Raw genomic sequence first — 25,471 nt, 5'->3', positions numbered from 1 at the left:
TCCAGATGCTGTATGATTGTGATTCTTGGAAAACCACAGGGTTCTGGGTGAGGCAAAGTACAGAGCCATAACCAGGGCAGAACAATGAGGGCTTTGCCCCAGGGCACTGACATATGAGGATCAGAGATGCATTTCTTCTCCTTGGACCACTTCCATCTCCACATGGTTGTCTGCCAACCTGTTCTAAACATGACTTCCACTAGGGTCTAGATGCTCTAGCCCCCTCTCTGATGGCCTGCTTCCCTATCCCTAAGATTCCCGACACAGCCACCCTCTGACATAATTATACCCAGGATTTCATTATCCTCTCTGTCATTTCCCACTCTCCTCCTCCACCTCTATCCCGACACCACTTCAACTGATTTTGCTCTAGATGCAAGAATTCAATACTATGTATGGCTCTACCAAAGGGAGGAACTGGAGAAAGACACATGGCGTGTGCAAGTAGGCTGCAGCATATTTCCAGGGATGACCTACATGCAGGAAGTAGCATAAGGGATTCAGGAAATGTATGACTAGAAAAGGAGGAGGGTTGGCCATGGGGCAAGAGCAAGAGATGAAAAATACATGCCAATACTGTAAATATGAAAAAAGAGACAGGGAAGAACTCCAGCACAGGGGCAGATCTTCTCTGGAAGATCTCTGGGAGAACCTGGACAAGAATCACACAGGATAGAGGATAGAGAAGTGTTAGTGGGTTATGATCAGGGCCACTGAAGTGCTGAAGAATTTTCAAATAACATGCTATGAATAAAATTAATGAAGAAAGAATTAGAAGTGAAATGGTAGAAGAGGTCAACTTGTGTGAGGTTCATTTGAAGGAATTAGAGATGTTTATAAAAGCTAGAAAAGGGAAGACTTGGGGGAGGGGGGACATGCTAGCTGTTTTCAAAATATCTGAAGGACTGTCATGTAGAAGACGGAATAGACACCTTCTTTTTGGCTCCAGAAGGCAGAATAATAGGTAGAAGTTGCAATGAAGCTAATTTAGGTCTGATGTCAGGAAAACTTCCTAACAATTAGAGCTATCTCCAAGGGAAATGGGGTACATTGAGAGGTGATGGGTTCTCCCTTCTTGGAGGTCTTCAAACTGAGGCTGATGACCACTTGACTGGTATGTTATAGTGGGGATTCCTTCCCGGTATGGGTTGGACTAGATGGCTGCTGAGGTCCCTTCCAACTCTCATATTCTGTGATTCTGTGGTAAAGTGGGAAAAAATATTTGCATCAAACACCAATAAAAATATGAAATACAAAAATATACAAGGGATTGACTCAAATATATAACATTGAGCCATTTCCCAATAGTAGTCAATAGATATGAACAAATATTTTTCAAAGGACTTACAAACTATAAATGTCCACATGAAAACATGCTCCAAATAACTAAGAGGAATAGAAATGTGAATGAAAACAACTCAGTCTATGCAAACTGGCAAAGATGAAAATAGATGAGAATTGGAAGAGCTGTAGGAAGGCAGGCACACTGATGCACTGTTGGTGAAGCTGTGAAGTGATTTAATTATTCTAGATTTCAATTTTGAATTATGGAAAAAAGCAACTACACCCTTGGACCCAACAATCCCACTACTGAATACATAACCCAAGGAAGTTGATGTCAGACACAAAAGTTCAATAAATACAAACTACTCTTAGCAGCACACTTTTTGGTAGCAAGGAACTGGAAACAAAGTAGGTGCTCATTATTTGAAGAATGAAAAAATTATAGCATATGAATGTAATGGAATATTACTGCGCTATGATAAATAACAAATACATGCAGAATTCAGAGAAACATGGGAAGACTTGTAGAAACTGATTCAGAACAAAATAAGCAAAACCAAATGAACAATACAAGCAGTGGCAATAAGAATGTAGATGAAAAGATCACTAAAAGAAAATTGAACTGTAAGAATGGAAAAAACAATGAAAGTTCTGAAGAAGCAATAACAAAACTTTTCTCATCCCTTGTGGGAGAGAGGTAGTTTCATAATGTGTCAGAATAAGGTTTCAGCATTATATTTTTTAGCTTAACTGTCATGATTGATGACCGTCATGAACTACCATGTTCAATCTAGAAGGGGCTGGGACAAAAAGACAAAAAGCATCAATAAAACATAGTTTTAAAAAAATGAATGAATGAATACCACCTTTGGGTTTAAACAAAAAAGACAATATTATGCTAAGGAACCAATCAAAGAGACTTAGTCTTTGAATTTCAGGACCTTTTTTTTTGGAGGGGGGATTTCACACCTGTGACTTCATTGGTATAAGGGAATTCCCAGTGTGGAAACTTCTCCAAAAACACAAAATAGGAACTTATCAGTAACTTAATACTGTTAGAGAGTTGCAAGGGAGCTCTGAGAAATTAAGGGATCTGCTGATGGTCATCAGGTAGGATCCTATCTCAGGTCTTCCTGCTTCCCAAGGACAGCCATCTATCCTCTATATTAAAATGCCTCTTGTTAGAGACTTAAGACAAAAACAACCATAATTTAGCCTACTTTTATATAGTGCTTTACAATTTATCAAGCACTTTACATATGTTATGCTAATACGATCTTCATAATAACTCTGGGAGGTATATAGAGTAAGCATTATTATCCCTATTTTTTAAAATTTATTTAGTTTTAGTTTTCAATATTCACTTCCATAAGATTTTGAGTTCCAAATCTTCTCCCCTTCTCTTCCCTCCCTCCATCCTAAAATGGCATGCAATCTGTATTCTCCCTATTTTATAGACATGAACCTCTTCATCGTGCAGGATTACTTCAGCCCCAGAATTTAACATCTTCTCAGTACCCCCTTGGAGCCCCTCACTCTGTGTCTAATGAGAGGATGGAGACCTCTCTTCCTAGAACTTCCACTAAAGAGGGAATCCAGGTCAGCTCTTTATTTCTCTCTCAGCAGCCTTGCTCTAGCCACCTCCATCATGACCCCTTCACTAGGGTGCCTTCTCCTACCCTCTCCTTTCGCTTGAGACATTAAGCACCTTCCCAAGATGTCAGAGCTAGGAAGTGGTCAAATTGGGGACATACAGATAATCACTATTTCTGAGTAAAATTCGTAAGAATCTAAGACAAAACTTTATTCAGAAGTTGAGGCTATAATACAGTTGGCTGTCTGAATGGGAGGCAGGTCACTCAGTTCACACCAAACCAAATAATACTCAAGAAAACCAATGACATCTTCCACCTCAGAACGGCATGAAAAATCAGTCCAGCAACCTATAAGCAATAGGAAAGGGTCTTCTCCTTCCCTTTAAAGCCAGTATTAATGTCTCCCATTGCAACTAGTGATGGAACACATGTAATCTGCAAGGCTCTGTGTCTGGAGGCAGCATGAAAAGAGGGATACCCCAAGAAAGTCCCAGAGTGGTCAGACCACTCTGGGCACCTTGGAAGCTCTTGGGAGAAGTATGAAGTAGGGATCAGAGCAGTACCAACAAGTGACTATTGGAATGCTTCAGCACTCAGACCAGGGCGGCCCAGGCCCAGGGGTTCTGAGATCCCTATAGATTTGTCCTGAGATGCAGAGGGCTCTGGAGATCCAGAGCTCTGAAACACAAAGATTTTGGTGGGGGAGAGCTAACACCGGGAAGCAGAGGTCAGCACAAGAACCCAAAGGACCCAGGGAAAGATCAAGCAGAGGTGACCACCTCACAGCAGGGGGTGCAGGCTGTCCCTGACACAAAGCACCAATTCAGCTAGAGAGATAAATAAAACAAAGGAGATCTAACCAGTATTAAAAATTACTGCATATATAACTTCCTAACAACTATAAGCAGAGACTCAAAAGAAAATAAATAAATTTTCCAAACAGATTATGGGAACAGCTAGGAGAAATGGAGCAAAAGATTTTTTAAAAAATTAAATAAAAGCTCTGGAGAAAGAATTGGATGGAGAATAAATAACTTAGAGGGGAAAAGTGGTAAACCCTCTCTATGAAATGGGCTCCCTAAAAACTAAAATAGACTAGAAATCACTGACTTTAAGAGACAGCAAGAAATATTAGAACAAAATCAAAACATAGAAAAAATTGTACAAAATTTAATTGACCTAGAAAATTGGTCAAAGAAAGATAATTTAAGAATCTAGTACTAGCGGCAACTAGGTGGTACAGTAAATAGAGCACTGGCCTTGGAGTCAGGAGGACCTGAGTTCAAATCCAGACTCAGACAGTTGACACGAGCTGTGTGACCCTGGGCGAGTCACTTAACTCCAACTGACTTGTACAAAAAAAAATCACTGGATGTCTCAAAAACTATGACTTAAAAAAAAAAAAGCTTCAACACTGTATTTCAAGAAACCATAAATGAAAACCTCCCAGAGATACTAGGACTAGAGGGCAAAGTCAAGTTGGGAAGAATTTGCTGATCACTTCTTGAAAGAACCCCAAAAGAGAAAATCCCAAGAATGGTCATAACCAAAATCCAAAACTCCCACATCAAATTAAAATGCTTCAAAGATTCAGAAAAAAAAAAAAGCAGTTCAAGCACCAAGGACCCACTGTCAAGACCACATAAGACCTAGCAATTTCTACTAAAAATAAGTGGAGATTTTAGAATACAACATTCCAAAAGACAAAAGAAATAGGTTTTTTACTACAACTAATACTCATTCCCTGCAAAGCTAAGTATAATCCTACACAAGAAAAAATGGAGTAGAGGACTTTCAAGCATTCCTGATGAGAAACAAAAAAAAAAAAAAAAAAACAACAAAGATGAGTAGAAACTCTGAAATACAAACGAGAATACAGAGAAACCTGGAAAGAAAAACTCATTTGAGCAAATTGGAAGCTTTGGATTGTAATAGCTCACAATAAACAACAACAATAATAACTCACAAGATTTTGGACAGAAATAGAGACGGTGTGCACTAGTTCACTGACTGGAATCTGGTGAATCTATTATGTTAAGCAAAGACAAATACATGGGAAAGAATGAATCGATAATGCTACATCACTTACTCGAGGAGAACCCTCAAGTCCCATTCTAGGATCAGGTAGTGTAATTGGAGAAGTGATGTACCAAAGGAGACACCAAAAGGCCCTCTCTAACTTTCAGGGCCCGAATAAGAGACCTCAAATGGTCTTTCCCTGGTCCAAACTAGCTCAAAGACAAAGTGTTTCCGAGGCTCCCTGGTTTTTTAGCCTCCTTGAGCCTAGACTTCTCCTAGGAATGTCTTAAGGATGATATGACCAAAGCAGCATCCCTGAAGAGAATGCTCGATAATAATGCTCACCTAAAGGAGAACAGCTGCCTGGCAGTTTAAAGATCTGAAAAGAAAGAAAAAACGTGTTTTGACCAGACCCACCAAAAGCATCTTTCTTTCCAATACCGCTGAGGGATGAAGGAGGGAAGGGCAGAAGAGGGGCCCAGGTGGACCTGGGCTTGGGATGGCCCTTGAGGATAACAATTATATGTTATGATACCTATGAAATGGTGCTTAGGACCATGAATCCTAGTACTATCTGCTCAGAAAAGGATGACTTCTGAGAAACTATTTTCCAGTCAAGGCCAACCAGATATTATACTTTATCTTTTGCTAGCGGGAAGAATTCTGCTCATTCCAAGTCTTGCTTAAATCAACATTGGGACAACAAAAAAAGCTGTATAACCCATCTCCCTGCGATCCTTCTACCAAAGGTCAATGACAATGCATGAGGAACCATGTCCAAAGGACAGGCTGGAAGGAAAAAGACATTTATTAAGCACCTAATGTATGTGCTAAGCACTTTCCAAATATCATCTCATGTGATCCTCACAACAACCCCAGGAGACAGGTGCTGTTATTATCTCCATGTTAGAGTTGAAGAAAGTGATGCAAACAGAGGTAAAGTGACTTGCCCAGGGTCACACAGCAAGTAAGTATCTGAGGCTGTATTTGAAGTCAGGTCTTCTTGACTCCAGGCTTAGTTCTCTTCCTACTGCACCATTTTGTAGCCTCTGTTGTCTAGTACCAACAACACTATTACTTCAGAGAGCTTCAAGTCGGACCGTATCTATGTCAAATCCAGGTTTGTAAATCCCCAGAAAAGAAAGAGAATCTCTCAGTCATATGAAAATATTTTGGAGATTCAAGTGCCCTCAAATAAGGCTGAGAAGAAAGCAAGACCTTGACTTGCCCCCTTAAAGAACCTTATTTTATTTTATTCAATCATATTTAAAACTGTCATTTTGCCATCCCATGGATACTTAGGTTTGCCATTATGAATGAGGTTTCTAAGCAAGGCAGAAATATTCCATAGAAGCTGAAGTCTCTATTCAAAGGAAAATACAATAAAATATAAAGCCAAGTGACAGGGTGAGGATCTTTTTAAACAAGCATTTTGCCTCAGAAATAAAATGAGAAGTGAAGACATTTCAATTTAATCACAACCTTGAAATGCAAATGGACTTAGGTATTAGACAATGTTATATCCAAAGAACAAAGTAACATAAGGGAAAACATAATGGACAGAAATAGAAATTGAAGAGATACCTGCTTGCATGGCCAACTGTGCAAATTCTATCTTTCACTGCCAAACGGGCATGTATTTACAGCAGATGGGGCCAGAATGACCAAAGCCACCTTTGGAGAAGGAAAGCAGAGAGCTAAAATTTGCACTCAAGGGGAGAAAGTTCTATCCAAATACATTTCTACTGCCAGGTTTAGGGTTTGGAAAGAAACCATCTGGTGTTATCATTTTTGAAGCTGAAAGAATCAAATTCTCTAAACCCATGGAAACAGTAGAATACATTTTTGCACTCTATTCCCCGCCCCTTCCTTTCCTTGTTAATATGGTGGGAAGGGCCAGGAACAATAAGTACTCTTAACTAGAAAGAGGTATTCATTTTAAAATCAGGGCCAGTCCATTCAATTGTGATGATATTAAGATAATCCTGCTAGATGCATCCTTCTATATATGAAAACATGGCTGGAGATTCTCCAAACAAAGGTACTAATGTCAAGATTGCAAAATCATCTCTTTGTAAGTTAACAATCACAGATTCTCAGATTTGGAAGGGACTCAGCACATTAGCAATTAATTAATTAATTCATTGGCGGTTATTATGTGCCAGGCACTGTGCTTGTATGGCAGACATACAAATAGAAAAAAAAATGAAATACTTCCTGCTCTCAAAAAGCTCACACTCTAGTTAGGGGAGACAAGAAATAAAAAAAGAGTTCAACTGCAGGGCAGAGAGGAAGGCCTAGAAGTCCTAAGGGCGCAGCTATGGAGGGCATGGCAAGGCCCAGAGGCCCTTAGGTTATGTAAGTAGGTCAGAGAACAGTGCCAGGAGACTGCGGGGCATACAGGCAAGGCAGATGGCAAGACAGAGAGGGCCTCAGAGTGTCAAGGAAGATGACAAAAGATAAATAATCAACATTAGAAGGGCTGCAGGAAAACAGGCACCTTAATATACTGTTGGAACACAATTTGGAATCTGTGAGAAAAGTGATAAATGATCCAGAGATGCCACTGTTAGGCACATACACCAAGGAGGTCAAAGATCAAGTTAGGAAGTCAAAGACAGAAAGGTCTCTTATGTACTAAAATATTTATAGTATTCATGCCATTTTTTTTTTGTGGTAGCAAACAACTGGAAACAAAATGGGCGTTCATCAACTAGGATAACTGTGGCATAGGAATGAAATGAAATACTATTGTCCGGTAAGAAATGACAAATATAAGGAATTCAGAGGAATTTAGTTTATTTCACTGATAAACGATCTCATCAATGTGGGCACACCCTTTACCAATATAGATTACAATCTATCCATGATGCCTCATCCTGTGGAATTCTGGTCTATGTCCTCCCATAAATCCTGAATAAAAAGTACACTTGACAGATGCTGTGATAGGGTCAGCATTTACCAGGGTCTCCCCTTCTCCTACAACATGGGTTTTTCTTAAAAGGCAATGAAACTGGCCCAGGGAACTGACTGGCCCCTCCAATTTCCCTACTGTAGTTTCCTGATAGCCTCAGGCCATATTAATGTGGCTTTCTGGTCACCTAAGGGCATAAAAAGGCCCATTTACATAATGTCCAGACCCTTCAGACTTGGTAGGTGTTCCAAGACCACCTGAGGCACCACCCTCTGCCCTGCTGAGCAGACTCATTTCCACAGGGAGGTGAGGGGGGTCATGTCTACCTGAGCTAAGTGCTAATATATCTTTGTTGGATATTCTTTCTATGCTATAGTTAAGTAAACTTCCTTTTGTTACCTACAAGTACCTCATTTCCTTCCAGCATCAGACCTGAATTAATAGGTTACTGGCTTGAAGAAGTGCCACCCCTAATAGATGCCTTCCCCTGGGTTTTTTAACAAGTTATGGGTAGCAGAACAGCACTGCTATTCATTGCTCTCACTATACCTTTTGGTTTCCTTGTCCTCGGTGGTTTTGGTGATATTTTTAATATCACTCCGTGCAAGTTATAGTAGTGAAAGTTGTAGTTGGCAAATTGCTACCACCTACTGTCACTCACTGTGTGAATCTCTTTGACCCCTTTCAGTCACCTGAAATTTTGATTCTTCAGACATGACTATGTTCCATGATTCATAGCATGACCAAAGTATTGTGTTAGAAATCAGCTTGAGTGCATTTTCCAAATGCAATACATTCTACTCTCTTCCCTTGTTCAATTCTAGAGATAGCTCATTATCCATCTGCACAGTGTGCCTAGCAGATAATCCTCCAATAGGAGACTCATTTAAATGCATGATGTCATTAGGGCAAAATGAAGTCTTCACCCAATTTTCTCCCCCAGTGTGAATTTTGTTGTTGTTGCTGGGCTAATTGCTTTCAAGTGTCTGTCCATTCAATGATGAGGCCTTGTAGTATTCCTGGGCCTCGGTGATATACTCTTCCCAAATGTAGTCAACACAATGTCATCTGCCAACAGGAGTATCTTTATGCTCCCTCTTCAATTTGGAGTCTGTAGGATATCTTTGGTGACAGTACGGTGAACTGTCTCACCTCCACGAGGATCTATAAATAAATGCCCCAAGCTTAGACAACAAGATGAACTAGAGGACCTAACATAAGAGGGCAAATTTGATCTCACTGGTATCATTGAGACTTGGTGAGATGAAACTCATGACTGGGGTAGTGTCTAGTTGGCTAGGGAAAAGGGCAGCGTATGTTAAGAAGGTATTTGCATGTGAGGAAACCCAGGAATCAAAGAGGAGAAATATAATGTAGACTATTTGGGTAAGAGCCAAAAAAGGGAGAAACCAAAAGATTACCAATGTAATCTTATTGTTAAAGTATACTATAAACCAGTGGCCTTAGGACCCCTTTACACTTATAGAGGAACCCAAAGACCTTTTGTTTATGTGGTTTATATTTATCAGTATTTACTACATTAAAAATGAAAACTGATAAATTTTTAAAATATTTATTTATTCATTCATTTAAAAATAACAATTATAAATCCATTACATGTTAACATAAATAACATTTTTTATGAAAAATAACTAGATTTTCCAAAACTAAAAAAAAAATTAGTGAGAATCATGGCATTGTTTTACATATTTGCGCAAATCTTTTTAAAGTCTGGCTTAGTAGAAGACAAGCTGAATTCTCATACCTGCTTTTGCAATTCAGTTTGTTGGAATATGTTGTTTTATTTGAAGTATATAAAGAAATCCAGCTTCATACAGATACGTAGTTGGAAAGACGGGAGTATTTTAATAGGCAAATAACACCTTAACATTATTACAAAAAAAATTTTGACTTCATGGACCCCTGAAAGGATCTTGGGGACCCCAGGTATCCATGGAACATATTCTGAGAAATGCTGCTATAGATCGCTTTGACAGAAAGAGGAAATAAATGAGGAGTTTGGGAAATGGATCACAAGTCCCTCACAGAGCCATGATATATTAGTGATTGTGGACTTCAATACCCAGATACCAGCTTAATCAATCTCTTTCTCTCCCTTCCCCTTCCCCTCCCCTCCCCTCTCTCTCTGTTTCTGTTTTTGTCTCTGTCCCTCTTCCCACTCCCTACAGCCAGAGAAGTTAATAACACCTTGATTTGCCTTAGCAATAATTTCATCTTTCAAAAGGTGAAGGAACCAACAAAGGGAAATTTTACGTTAAATCTCATTCTCACTAACAGGGAGGAAATGGTTTCTGGGGTGGAAATGATGGGAACATAGTAAAAAGAAGTGACCACTCCATTCTAGAATTTGGGACAGAAGAAAGAAAATATGAGCAGATTCTGACACGCACCTTCAATCTGGGGAAAGGCAATTTTAAGGGGTTCAGAGAAGAAATAGGATCCCACAAATTAAGATCCTTCAATGGGAAATGGCTCAAGAGTGGAATCCTGAAGACACAAAAGAAAATTATACTAGTGAGGAAGAAAAATGGATTTTGTCTGAAAAGACCAACATACGACAGGGACTTGCCAATCAACTTAAACACCAAGTAACATAAGACCATTTTAAGACCTTGGCATAGTACTATAACAATAAAGTTGGGAATGCAAAAGCTCGGAATGAGCTGACGCTGGTGAGAAAAGTCAAGGACAACAAAAAGTTTGCTTGTTGGTTTGTTTTAACAATATTAGGAGAAAAAAGATCAAAGCAAGGATAGGTTTTTTACTTGGAATAAATGGGCAATGATAAACTGACAAGAGGGAAGTTGTTCAATCAGGTACTCAATTCTCATTTTATTTCTGCTTTCTCTGGAAAGATGATGGTCACACTAGAAATGGTCACAAACAAAAATGACTAACGAGTTGATACCCAGTAAAAGAACAATTAATTAAGGCATGCCTGCATTCAAATTTTGCCCTAGACATGCAATAGCTGTGTGATCCTGGGCAAATCATTTAAACTCTGGGTCTCATTTTTCTTATCTATAAAATGAGGATGCTAGACTAGATAAATTCCTTCCCAGATCTAAATCTAGGATCCTAAGAGACTAGGATGAATTCAAGTCACCTGGCCCAAGTGAACTCCATTCGAGTCCTGAAAAAACTGGTCAATGTGATTGCTGAGCCACTGTCACTGATATTTGAAACAGCATGGAAAATGAGATATCTCAAGATGGGAGAAGGGCAAATATCCCAATTTTTTTTAAAGGGATTGGGGGCAGGGAAGTATAGTCTGCAAATTATAAGTCAGTAAGCTTAACTTTAATTCCTGGGAAAATTCTAGAATGGATTTCATAGATGGTTGCTGAATATCTAGAAAGGGAAAAGGTTATTTTAATACGAAGAGCTAGCATGGCTTTCATGAAAAACAGGTCATGACAGACTAACCTCATTTCCTTTTTTGACCCAATTACCATACAAGTAGATGAGGGAAAATGTCAGCAATATATTTTAAATTTTAACAAAGCTTCTGATTAAATGGCTCATACTCTTCCTGTGGAAAAGACGGGGATATGAATTAGACGATAAGAAATTGGATTGAGGCAGTGCTGGTCAGATGGGCACACTCAAAGCATAGTTGTTAGCAATTCAATGATAACATGGCAGGAGGTCTCCAGTGACACACTCCAGGGATCTGTGCTTGGCCCTGTGCTGTTTGGAGGGACCTAGCTGATGATACTTAAGATGACTCAGTGGACAAAACACTAGACCTAGAGTCAGGAAAATGTGAGTTCAAATCAAGTCTCAGATATTTATTGCGACCCACATCAAGTCACTTCAGCTCTGCCTAACTCACTTTCCTCTTATGTAAAATGGGCATCATAATAGCACCTATCTCCCAGGCTTATTGCAAAGATCATATGAAATATTTGTGAAGTGCTATGTTAACCTTCAAGTGTTATATAAATGTGAGCTATTATTATTATAACTTTATCAATGACTTGAATAAAGGCATACATCATATGCCCATCAAATTTGGAGATGATACAAAGCTGGGTGGACTAGCTAACACATTGAAATAGAGTCAGAATCCAAAAAGATCACGACAGGCTAGAGCAATGGACTAAATCCATAGGTATGAATGTAATGTCCTGAACTTGGGTACAAGAAATCAATGCTACAAGATGAGAGAAGCATGAATAGACAACAATTGTTCTGAAAAGAATCTAAAGGTTTTAGTGGACTGCAAACTCTCTGACTGAGTAGTGTGATACAGCAGCTGAAAGTGCCAATGTGATCTTGGGCTTCATAGAATAGGGAGTTGATGCAATCCTACTCTACACTGCTATCATCAGATCTCATTAAGAGGACTGTGTTGAGTTCTGGGCACTACAGTCTAAAAAGGATATTGGTAGATAAGCTAGTGAGTGGCCAGAGGAAGGTTTGGTTGAAAGGACTAGGCATACTGAGCTTGGAGAAAAGGTGACTCAAGGGGAACATGATTAGTCGTTTTCAAGTACATGAAGGGCTGTCATGAGGCTGAGGGGCAAAAGTAGGAGCAATGGGTGAGGTAAACTGAGGCCTGAAGTTAGGAAATATTTCCTAATAATTAGAGTTGTCCGAAAATGAAAAAGGTTTCCCCTCCATGGAGGTCTTTGAGCAGAGGCTGGGTGAGCACTTGTCAGGTTTGTCTTCGGTGTATGGGTTGGACCAGATGGCTGTGGAGGTACCTTACAACTGTCAAACTCTGTGATTCTTTTATTCTGTTTTATGCCTCCCTTAGTATTTATAATCAGAAGATCTTTGAAAAAAAGTTGTTTCTGTGGCTCTACCAAAGAATGGTGTGAGAGACACAATTTCAGGTTAAGTTTTGCTCTATCAAGGCAAATTTCTTCTTAATAATCAGCAAACAAACAAAAATAATCAACACACACAGTGGGATCTTGTATTTTCTACATGTTTCAATCCAATCCAGTAAGAATTAGGTAAGCACATATTACTATACCAAATACTGTACTGGACACTGGAAATACAAAAACAAAATGAAAAATCATCCCTCTCCTACAGGGCATTCTACTGAGGGGATAAATACAATAAATATTTAAGTGTACAAATGATAATCTGCAAAGCTACAAGAGAGTATAAAAAAATAACGGGACTGAGAAAGGCTTCCCTCCAAAACTCTTTGCATCAAATGTCACTATAAAAGTCTGATATCTAAGCTATAGAGGAAACTGACACAAATATATGATCAAGAGCTATTCCTCAATGGTTAGATATCAAAGTTTTCTAAATAAAAATGGCAAAATGTCAATGATTATATGAAATCATGTTCCAAATCACTAATAAAATATGTATTCATATGATAAAACAGCAATAAATAAATGCAAATTAAAACAATTAGGAGGTTTCACTTCACACCCAACAAATTAGCAAAGATAATGGCAGTTCCTCTGAAAGATGCAGTGGATTTCATGCTCTATATGCGTCACAGCATAATAATGAAACAATAGTAATGGTGAAAGAACTCATTTATATAATCCCTCATGGTTTACAAAGCACTCTACATGTTATCTCATCTGATTGTCACAATACCCTTGAGATAGGTGTTATCAAAATTCCCATTTTACAGATGAAGAAACTGAAAATGAAGGAAGTTACATGACTTGTCCAGGGCCACAGAGATTGTGTGAGGCAGGATTCTGAACTAAGCTCTTCCTGACCCCAGTGTAATACCCTAACCACTGTATCACCTAGCTGTCTGCATGACATTAATAATAACTAACATTTATTTGGTGCCTTAAGGTTTACAAAATTTTACATACATTTTCATTTGAGACTCACAACAATCCTGTAAGACACATATTATTATTATTATTATTATTATTATTGGGTCGTTGTTGGTTTTTTTTTTCTAAACCAATTTTACAGATAAGAAACTGACAACTTTGTAAGTATTAAGTAGCATATCAAGGGTCACAAAGTACAGTTAGAGCCTGAAACAGGATTTGAATTTTGATTTTCCCAATTCTAAGTCTAGTGCTCTAGACACTTATTTCTGCATTAAATAAATGCCTGCTATGTGCTAGGCACCGTGCTGGGTACTGCAGACACAAAAGACAAAAAGTCCCTGCCCTTAAGAAAGCCCTTACATTTCACAACACCAAACTATCTCAATAGAGTAGCAGCCAAAAATTGTGATCTGGGGCTGCCTTAAGTTCGTGTCATGGCATCCAGAATGAGGGAGATGATGGCTTATCTGTATTTTGCCCCCATCCAATCCCACCTAGTCTACTGTGTTTAGTTCTGGTTATCACATTTTTAAAAAGACATGGACAAGCTGGAGATCATACAGAGAAAGGTCACAGGATGGTAGAGTCTCAGTATCATGCCATATCAGGACTGAGAAAAAAAGACTTGGGGGCAAAGAAGGGAAGGGGAATTGGTAACAGCTTTCAATTATTTAAAGAGCCATCACATGAAGCCCTAAAATCAGATCTGCTTGGCAGAGACAGAATTTGGCTTAGTATAGGGAGAAAAAAACCTTCTAACAATTAAAGTTATACAAAAATGGAATGAACTCCTTTGGATGGTGACAGGTTGCCCCTTTTTTGAAGTCTTCGTATGAAGGCTTGATGACCATTTGTTGGTGATATATTAGAGGGGATTTTTAGGAAGATACTAGATGGACTCTGAGTTCCCTCTCAACTATAAGACTCAATGATTTTTTTCAATATATACAAATGTCATTCTCCTGAAGATTTTATAAAGTTCATATATTATCAGAGTTGGAAGAAAATCCAGAGGTCCTCTAGTCTAACTTGTACCTGAACAAAAATCCCCTCTATGACTTACCCAAGTGGCCATCCCACCCTTGCTTGAAGATCTTCAGTGAAGTAGGAAACCATAACCTGACAAATTATGCACTTCGGTGCGTTGCTGCTAATGTAGTCTCTACTTTGTGTGTTTGGGCTGGGTGTTAGAAATATCATAAACAATATCAGAGAGGCAGCATGATCTAATGACAGAGAGTGGCCCTAGAAGTCTTTTTGGTTTTAACTCTTTATTACACAAATGCTCATATTAATATTTTTTATAAATTGGAATCTTCCTTGCTGACATTCATCGTGGTTTTGACCATGCTCATCATAAACAGTAAAAATGTGTACTACCAAGTCACGTATTTTTCTTGCCTTTGGATGCATGATAAAATGAACTTTGCCAACTTCTTTGCTTCCTCAGCAAGAATCTGTGAGCCATACTTATCTGTCACTTTTGTGTCATATGGTTTCATTTATAATGAGAATGTCAATATTTACACGATTGAGTTCCTTGAATAGTACGTATTCTCAGTTAATCATTGGACAAGTAACTTGCATTTCGGACATCAACAGTTAATGTTTATAGCAGATCTAAAAACTGTACAATTTTAGCACTTTCTCCTTTTCTGCTGTGTTGCCACATTCACTGCAGGAATGAAAGGGAACCACTTACTTTGACCATTTTTGGTCTTTTTCTTTGTTTCGTGTATTACCATGAACAAAAAAATTCATCAACAAGGACAAGCCTACTGGTAATGGATCTCTCCCTACCTAACTCTCACTTAGCAGAATTAATCTGTTGCAGGACCATACTTGAATACTTTCTGGCATGGAGGAATCTGCCAGAGCTTCTGTTCTATTCGTACAATCTTTAACAATCTAGGCTCATCCCCTTGTGCTCCAATACAGAGTGCTGTATTTGGAGTTGAGGTCCTTGAGTTGAATCTCTGCTATGCCACTTACTTGGACAAGTCATTTTAACCTCTCTGGGCCTGTTTCATCATCAGTGAAATGAGGAGGCTAGACTAGGTAACTTCCAAGGTCCCTTCCAGCACTAAATCTGAGCCTGTGAGCTGCTCAAGAAATACTTGTTGACTGCATCACTTTGAGATTTTCCCCTTAAATTCAAGTCTATTAAAAGTGACTTCAAAGTTCATTTGTCCAGGCCTTGAATTTTTAATCTTATTGATATTTTTTACTTATACTACAATTATTTCTCAGTCCTGCCTTCCTTCATAGAACCCTCCCTTTACAAGTAAAGCAAAACAAAGCCACACAATTGTAGAATTCTACACCCACAGCTCAATATCTTTCTACCAAGAGGAGGAAGTATTTCATTATTGTGCCTCTGAACCCAACATTTAACATTGTATTCAATGTTGATTCCAATGTCTTTTAGAGTTGCTTTCATTTACACTTTGGTAGTCATCATGGATACAGTTCTCCTAGCTGTCTTCTTCCCTTCACTCAAGTCTTTTCATGTTCTCTGAATATTTCATATTCATCATTTCTTAAAGAACAATATTCCATTATGTTCATATGCCAAAATTTATTCAGCCATTCCTCAATAAATAGGAAACCATTATTGCTGCCAAAAACAAAACAAAAAAAATCCCACAAAAATCTGCTGTGAATGTTGCATTCATAGAACCTTTCTGACTTTGATCTCCTTTGGGCATATGCTCACCTGTGGAATCTCTCGGGCAGAGTTTGAATTGAAAAGTTCAGTAATCTTTATTTCATAATCAAAATCCCAATTTTCCAGGAGGCAGATCAACTCACAGCTCCCCCTCAACAGTATATTACTATTTGTACCTGCCTTTTTCATAGACCTCATGTTAAATAATTTTTTTAGCCTTTGTCAACCTGACGAGTGAAATGAAACCTCAGTTGCTTTAATGAACATTTCTCTTAACATCAGTGATTGACAGCAGGTTTATTCTTTGATTATTGACAGTTTTCATTTCTTCTATTGAATCTCTCTCTATATATATATATGCTTACACTTTAACCACTTATGTTAGTGGTTCATATGTATGTGTACTTTTACACAAACATATAAACGATCTTATGATCACATACTGTGAATTAATACAGACTTTTATTAGATATCTGAAATAATTCATGAGATCGTAGACTGAGAGCTGCAAGATGCCTTGGAAGTCATCCAGAATAAGCTAATCATTTTGAGGCCCAGTGAGGTTCTGATTTGCCCAGGGTCACACAGCTAATAAATAACAGAGCTACAATTTGAAACCAGGTCCTCTGATCCTTAATCCAGGGTCCTTTCCCCTGCACCATGTTTTTCTGAAATCTCAGGTATCAAGCTTTCATTAGTAGATGCTCAATTTAATGCAAAAAAAAAAATAAAGGCTTCTCCTTACTTGGCAGCTTCACTTATTCTAGATGCATTTTGTTCATGCAAAACCTTTTGATTTCATGTAATCAAGTAAGTGGCATAGTGGGGATTCAACCCCAGGGCCTCTTGACTCCAAATATTGTCTATTTTATCTTTTGGGATCATCTATATCCTTTGTTTGGTTATGAACTCTCCCCCTAGCCACAGCTGTGCAAGGTACCTCCTCTATTATTTAATAATATGATCATAAAAAGCAGCCTGATATAACAGAAAAATGATTGCATTTATATTCGGAGATCAAATCCTGGGTGCAAATCCTGCCTTTGTCATTTATTTGACCTGTGTGACCCAGGGCACGTTATTTACTTGTACTAGGCCCATCTTCTCAATTTAAAATGAATAGATTTTTCTAGATGCCCTCCAAGGTCCTAAGTCTATAACCCTACATGATCTTTACGTTTGAGTTGTTTATCCACTCTGGAATGTATTGTGGTTTATATTGTTAAGATATTGGTCTAAAATGATAGTTTGCCAAATTGCATTCAAGTTTTTCTTATCAAATAATCCTTCCTTCTGTAGTTGGTGTTCTTGCTAACCCCTAAATCTAAATGATTATGTCAAGAAGATTAATGCCGTCACGAAGCAGCATTGATGGAGGGCCCATCTGGGTGTGGTGCTCTGCTGGATTCTAAGATATAGAAGAAAACCAGAAACCAGTGTGAGCCAAGAACTACATGAAATCTTTGGGCTATAGAAGGTGACAACTATAATAAACAATTTATAAGGAAGTAAAAAATCAATTGGGAAAGGCTATTAGTGAATCAAAAGAAAAAGTGAGAAAGGACTGTAGATGAGAAGCCTGAATCCTATTTCACAAAGCAAACAACTGCTACTTCTATTTCATGTTTTTTTTAAAAAACCTCATCCTCATCCCTTGGGAACCAAATAGATAAGCAGATTTTCCACATGAAGGCTGGTCCCATTCAGAAAACAAATTTTTTCATAACTTTATTCACAGGATGAATATTGTGCTTAAATCCATTACACACTTCCCTGTTTGCTTCTATTGCATGTAACTGAACCTTTTCTCAGTGACTCATTATCTCCATTATAAACATCAAGTATTACACTACTATAGATCACAGAGGTCTTAAAGAACTATCGTTGAAGTATATAAAGGCTGTTTGTTACTATGCCAAATGACCTCAAAGTATGGTACTTTTAAGTTTTTTGGCATGGTTTTTTTTATCCCCTTTATAGTAAAGTGCTATTTTAAATTATTTTCAATATACCTGCCTAGAGCAGTTTTGCTCACCCTTCTTTTCTACAGTGGGCTTAGGTTTAGGAAACAAATAACTTAGTTTGTTAGAACTGTGTGTGTAAAATATCATCTGAGAGAAGGCCTAAAGTAGTTCTTCTATTTGTAAGTTGCCAAAGGTTTAGATACCTTTTTTGGTTGGGTGTGACTTTTTTCTTCTTGGTTCTTAACTATGTTCTATAAGTGAGGTGTTACCATACTACAAATACATATGAGCATATGCACAGGCATATAAACAAAGAGCCTCTTTAGTCTGAGGGCTTAAAAGGGTTCTTTCATTAGTAAAATGATTGCATTTGGGAAAGGGAACCAAAACACTTTTGCTAAGTCATGGAAAACCAGTATTTCATGCAGTATGCTTACAAAAGGGTAACCCTAAACCTGAAGGATAAAATAACTATAAATGATATTTTCTTAATACGTGATGCACAATATGCCCTATAAATCATTATGCATTCTCTTTATTTTACTTGTCTTGTTATTTGTTTCTCAAAGGAAGTATGTACATAAGGACATTATACTAGACCCAGAAGACCTGAGTTCTGGTCCTGGCTCCCCCACTTACCATGGTCCTTGAACAAGTCACAACACTGATGGACCTTGGTTTTCTTATCTGTAAAAGGGGGAAGCATACCACCTTCCAGACCAAACCTAACAAACCTATCAAGTCAAATAAAAAAATACTTTGTGTGAAGGCATTTGAAAGACTATGAAGATCTATCCAAATATAAAAGAGTACTATTTGTGGCTAATGAATTATTTCATACTTCCTTAAGGCTTTTCTTCATTAGCTCCCTGTTATTCTAATCAAATGGAAAAAAGTATCAATGTTGTGTAGGGTCTTATTTTAAATATTTATTATGGGCCTCAGGCTACTTGCCTACAAAAATAATAAATTCTTTCTTTTGGGATAGCAGCTATTTAACAAAGCCAATTAATAGAAACCATGCTTTGTGTATTATTTGAGAAAGAAATTAAAGTCAAGAAATCACAATTTTCTAACTTTAAAGTAGGGATCATCAAACCTAAAATTCAATTGAGTTCAAAAAACATTTATTAAATTACCACTAAGTGCTAGGCACTGAGGATACAAAGAAAAAAACATCCCTGCCCTCAAGGGGCTTACATTCTACATATATAAGCAAATACAAACAGGGGAGACAAGGAGGTATTACCTGAGCTGAGGCTTGAAGGAAAGGAAGGATTCAAGAGACGGAAGTGAGGACAGACTGCATTCCAGATACACCACGAGGGAGATGTCACCCGTGCAAATGCTCAGAGGTTCAAGATGGAATAAGTTAAGTTTGGAGAAAAGCAAGTAGACAGTTTGGTTGGAATGTAGAACAAGTAAAAGGCAGTAACGTGAAATGTCTGGAAAGGTAGTCTGCTGTTAGACTGAGGAAGGGCTTTAAATGTGAGACCAAGAAGTTCATATTTTATGCTATTAGTAATGAAGAGCCACTGAACATTTTTGAGGAATGACAGTCAGAACTGTGCTCTAGGAATATCACTTTGGCAGGCGTGTGGAAGATGAATTGAAGAAGGGGAAGACTGGAAGTTAAGAAACAAACTAGGAGACTATTTAGATAGTCCAGGCAAAGGTGGTAGGGGGTCCCAATATAAAGTGGAGATGAGAAGATGATGGATCTGAAAGACATGGAGGTTGAATCACCAAGACTTGGTAATGGATTGATGTGAGGGAAAAGTAAGAGTCACTATCCTAAAAGATTATGATGCTGGATTGACTGGAAAGCCAGTGGCATCTTCAACAGAAAAGGGGTACTTTAGAAGATAGCTGGGGTAAGAAATGAATATAATGAATTATTATGAACATCTTGAGATGCTGGGGATGGGATATCCAGGTAGAGATGTCCAGTAGGTAGTTGTCAAATGTAGGTCTCAAATTCAGGAGAGAGTTTAGAACTGGACATATGTATAACACATTTTTGTAAAGACAATTACATCCATGGGATCTAAAGAGATTCCAAAGAGAGAGGGTGAAGAGAAAAGAAGATGGCCCAGTGATAGAGCCTTGGGAGACACCCAGTGTTAGGTGGGCAAGGGAAAGCTGATTATCCATTATAGGAGAGGTCCAACAGGTAGCAGAAGAACCAGAAGAGAGATGACAAAGTAAAAAACAACAAGTAGTCAACAACATAAAAAGCTGCAGAGTAAGAAGAACAGACCATGTAGCAGTTAAAGAGATCACAATTAATCTTAGAAAGTGCAATTTCTGCAGAAGGGTGGGATAAGAGCAAAGAGTTGAGAAATGAACAGGTTATAAGAAAGTAAGACACCTCAAAAAGGGAATTTAGTGGTGAAAGGGAGGAGAGGTACAGAACAACAGCTTGAAGGTATGGCAAGACCAAATTTAGCAACAGAAAAATAGTATATGCCTAAACTTCTCAAAATAATTCAGTAGATATATATAGAGTTCAGCATTGAGGAAGTTATAACATACTAAAGTTTACCTTACAAAGAGATGTCACATATCCAAGCATAAATTCTATTTTCAGACATATATTTGGAAAAGAGGGAAAACTGATTCCTGTCATATCCTGAAAATCTGTATTTCCACAATCTTTTGAAAAGGATGGAACTTTAAGAATTTTAATGACAGTCATGCCACTGATCCCTTTGGAGTTATCTAATTTAGCCTTTGGGACCAATCTAACAGAAGGAAATTGATCAAGAGTATACATTTCACTGTCCTTCTGAGCTACCCACCCCAAATGGGCCATCTTTACTTTCATTGCTCACACATGACTAATACCTGCAGGTGATCTTCAGCACAGCTTAGTTTTCACTTGGATAAAGGCAGTATACTCAAAACCCTAATTTAGGCACTTAAGAAAACAAATATGGCAACATCTGAGAAAGTGAAATGAGGTATATATCCCCAAGGAAGAGAGTATACACCTCACAAAGCACAAAGTTGGTCCCAACAGATAATGATTTTATCATTTATTGGGTTTATTAAAAAAAAAAAAAAAGAAATACACGGCAAATCTAAATTACAACACTTTATTGCAGCATCGGCAAAGGTCAGATTTTTTAAGCTGGTGAAGATCGGGCAGCATTTCCATGTGAAATGTTACAACTTTACAAGTTTTGTTTCTTATTTAATTCTACATGCAGAAACTGAAACAGTGGTAAAAGAAAAAAAAAAGAAAATGTCTAGGAAAAAAAAGATTTAATCAAGTAGTAGCATACAGATGTACTCTTTAACTAAATGTACTATGACTACTAGAAAGCAAACAAAAGACAGAACTATCCTAATAAACAACAGATTGTCAGAAATGGACCAAGAAATCTCCTTTCTACTTAGGGAGGGGTGGAAGCAAAATAAAAGCTCTACTTGTTTCCATATTTTGTTTAGAGATAGAGGCTGTAAACCCATGAAGGCCAACAAAATTTTCTGATCCATTTCTTGTTGCCCTTTGGTCATTTTCTATGACATGCTGACTGGCACATTTTGGTTTTCAATGATACTTACAATGGGCTTGACTTTATCCCTGTTCTTAAGCTGGTATCAGACTTTTTCTAAGTGATCTGGATCAACATTCTTTGTATAGTAATAGTCTTTATTTTTTTTCTTTTATCTTAATAGACAATTTTATCTCACTTGCTCTGATGGATAAAATTGATTTCTCTCTCCCATCCTTTGCTCCTTCAAACAAATTCTAAAATGAAAGCCTTCCTGGTGGAGTATCTGGTGTTTGGATATCTTTCATCATTTTGTTGTCCTGCATGTAAGGTTTGACTAGAAGATTTTACTGCTTGCTCTATACTTTTCTACTGTAGTCTTGGAGCCCCCAAATGTATCTTCTTCCAACACAGGATGTTCAATTCAGAGACAATGTAACTCACATCAAGTTTAAAACTTAAGTTCTTTATCCCCCATACTGTTACCATCAAAACCTTTTCTGCTCCGGCACAATCCATCTCATTGACAGTTGTTCTTGGTGTAACTGCTCAGTAGTAAAGTTAACCATCTCATTTCTTTACCTCCATTCTCATGAGAAGATTAACCCTCGCGTGGTTCCCATAACAAAAGGCCTTTTATGCCATAACTGGAAGCTTCAGCTTGTTGCGGTGTTAGTGGAGGCTGGTGTTTCTGCCTCATGGCCCCAGCCTGCCCCAGGTTTAGATTCGCAACTCTCTAGCCCGACATGCTGAGATGTGTCCACTGCTCTCATTCAACTGCTGGAGGACTCCACTATCCACAACATCAGAGATACAGGACCTAATGAAATGACACTTGCTGCTGGATCAACGTCTCCTAAAGGTATAAAGAAGGCAATTTTAAATATTGAATCATTGTAGAACTAGAACTATTGCCAAAGAGAGAAACAGTGCTCTCGCTACAGTGATTATGTAATAGATGTAGCTTCTCCAAATAGATCAATCCTATTACAAAGTATACAAACTCTCTGCCACACTAAAGCAACATAATGGGTACCAAGTAGTACACTGGAAAGATCAATTTTGTAGACAATAGGTAGAATGGATGACTTTCTGGATCTTTTTATTTTTTGGCTAATTTTTAAGATGTTTTGAATGCAGAGTTTGCTTCTTGAACGGGAAGTTACATTAGCAAGGAACATAAAGAATAAGATGTAAATACATAAGTGTATTTATTCAAATCCTAATTCCTCTTGCAGAGAGTTAAGTGGAAAGAATGTCTCCCAAATATTCCTACAAGCAAAAAAAGCAAAACAACATTTTCCCCTACAGATCATTCAAAATAACTGTTGAAATGAAAATCATTTGAATAAATGGAATAAACGCTCTAGGAATATTTGAGAAGGTAGAGAATGCTTTCAGCTTGGGGGCAGTCACTGAAGGTCATAGAAAGAAGAAGTGGCCCCTGAGCCTTTAAGGAAGATGACTAGTGAGTGCATTCCAACCTATGCAAATTCATGGAAGTGAAAGACCATGTGCTGAATTAAGAGTGTCTAGTTTGGCTGCCATGTCTTGTGAAATAAGGCTAAAAAATTACGCTGAAGCCAGATTGTGTATGACCTTCAATACAAGACTGAGGAGTATAGATTTCATCCTAAAGGAAAACAGGAAGCTACTTGAAAGTTTTTGAGTGGAGTGGTGAAATGCTCAGACTTGATTATTATTAAGAATATTGCTTTGGTAGCTGTGTGAAGGAGAAACTGGAAGCAGAGAGTCCAATTAAAAGGCTATTACAATAGTTAAGAAAAGCAGGGATGAAGCCTTTAGGGTAATGGTAGAGAGAAGATTGGCAGCTGCTTATATTGGAAGATGAAATCTGAGCAACTGGAAAAAGGTGCCAGTTACAGAAATAAGGAAATATGAAGAAACAGCACATTTTGGAGAAGATGAAGATGACAAATTTTGATTTGGACATACTGAATTTGAGATTCTAGGAGAATATTCAGCTGGAGAAGTCTGGCAGGATTTGGGAGATGGAGAGGAGGAAGAAGTGGGGGAGAAATTTGGGATGGATGTCCTTGGCAGATTAGATCACCAAAAGGGAGAAGGAAAGAAAGTGGGAGGGGAGAAAGAGAAAAAGAGAGAAAAGTGTGTGTGCACACGTGTATGCAAGTGTGAAAACTCAAGACTTTAGAGAAATCTGTGTCTCAGAAGGACGATGTAGCTATGCTAGTTCAAACTGCAGATAAATTAGCCCCAGTTCAATACATCTATCATACAAAATCTCAACAAGAAATAGCTTTCAACTCTGGAGCTGTGCAAAGAGTTAGCTGGATGGTGGAAATACAAAAACATCCAATGGAGTCTCCAGGATTGAAAATTATTAAAAAATGGGGAGATCAGGGATCAAGAGATGGACAATGGGTTCTATGAACAAGAGCTCTAGTTCCAATGTATTATCACTGTAACTAAATACTCCACACTCGTTATAGCCTGAAAGCCCAATGACAAAGTCAATGTCTTAATTTACACACACAAAACTTTGAAGATCCTTTAATTGATGCCCCTCAAAATCGATGGAAATCTATAGTCAAGAAAACTTAAAAATATTATCTTGTTACATAATACTAACATAATTTGTTTCCAAGAATATGTTTCCTTGTTTGTAATTCTATATTACCAACGTTAAAATCTGTTTCAATGCTAGAAAAATATAAAACCAACCTGGGAATTGCAATTTCTCAGCCTCTCCTCTCAAGCACTCTTTGTGTAAAAATCGAAGGCTTTAGCATGTCCCCATACTCCTGGCACATGTATGTGACAGACCAAAATATAGGTCTATTTGCAAAAAGTCAAGATCACAGAACCAAAAAAACACCCCAAAACCTTAGGAGAAACATTCCATAGGGCTGTGTTCTTTCAGCTTATTAGATTTAAAACAAAATAAATAAATATTTATCACTCAAAAAATCTCAAGATTCATGCTTAACATTATTTTGTCTTTGCCCATTTTCACCTTCTTCTATATGTATGGAACACCTATTTTTCACAGTCCTGTTAACTCACTTCTAGAAAGGTTTTGCATTCTAAAGCAACTCAAAAAGAGGAATTAGTTTTCACAACAAACAAGTAAGGAAGACAATGTTGAGACTAGACTAATGAGAAGTCACATACTTATAGAAACATAGTAACAGAACAGATTCTCTCGGCTTCTATTTCATTTAAACATTCTTATAAATTCTTTGCATTATGCTGAGATAATTATCAATCTTGATCACTACCTTATGGCTCTCTACTATTACAATGAATAAGAGGAAGGCATGAAAAGATTAACTTACTTCTGCCAGTGATAAGAATGCTGAGATTTTTAGTGGAATTTATCTGACAAGTGTATTGTCAGCAATTTTGAAATGTCCTTTAGAAATTCTCTTTATACTTTGCCTTTTAGGAAATGAATAAATTGTGGATATAAATTAAATACCGAAACTGTAAAACTCTTACAACATGGAAATTCAGACAGAAAGGTCTATCTTTGGAGAATATCATAAATACTTTACAGAGTGCTATTCATAAGAAATATATATATAAGTAAAGTTTTTAAGAGATTTAAGAGAGGAAGTTGTAATTGCTCAGGAAGGTCACTTTTTTCACTTGTGCTCCCTCAAAATATAGAGAGGCAAAAGAAGAGGCTTAAACTTGCAAGATTACAAGGATCCATGGGGAGAATGTCAAAGATTAGTAACTGATAAAATAAGT

General features: G+C 37.7%; 1 protein-coding gene across 2 annotated transcripts in view; it reads right to left on the bottom strand.

Annotated features, from left to right (window-relative positions):
* Positions 1-21,262: 21,262 nt before the first annotated feature.
* UPF2 (UPF2 regulator of nonsense mediated mRNA decay) overlaps positions 21,263-25,471 on the bottom strand; it is a 131,087-nt gene continuing 126,878 nt past the window's right edge. The window contains exon 22 of one of the 2 annotated variants that reach the window (XM_036759665.1): positions 21,263-22,592. In XM_036759665.1, coding sequence (XP_036615560.1) covers positions 22,583-22,592 — 10 coding nt within the window. In that variant the 3' untranslated portion in view covers positions 21,263-22,582. The remainder of the gene's footprint in view (positions 22,593-25,471) is intronic. The other variant, XM_036759666.1, reaches the window with a different exon arrangement.

This window comes from Trichosurus vulpecula, chromosome 5 (genome assembly GCF_011100635.1).
Source record: "Trichosurus vulpecula isolate mTriVul1 chromosome 5, mTriVul1.pri, whole genome shotgun sequence".
Lineage (NCBI taxonomy): Eukaryota > Metazoa > Chordata > Mammalia > Diprotodontia > Phalangeridae > Trichosurus > Trichosurus vulpecula.
The sequence above is the reverse complement of the archived record's forward strand: the minus strand, read 5'-3'. Positions and strand labels throughout refer to the sequence as shown.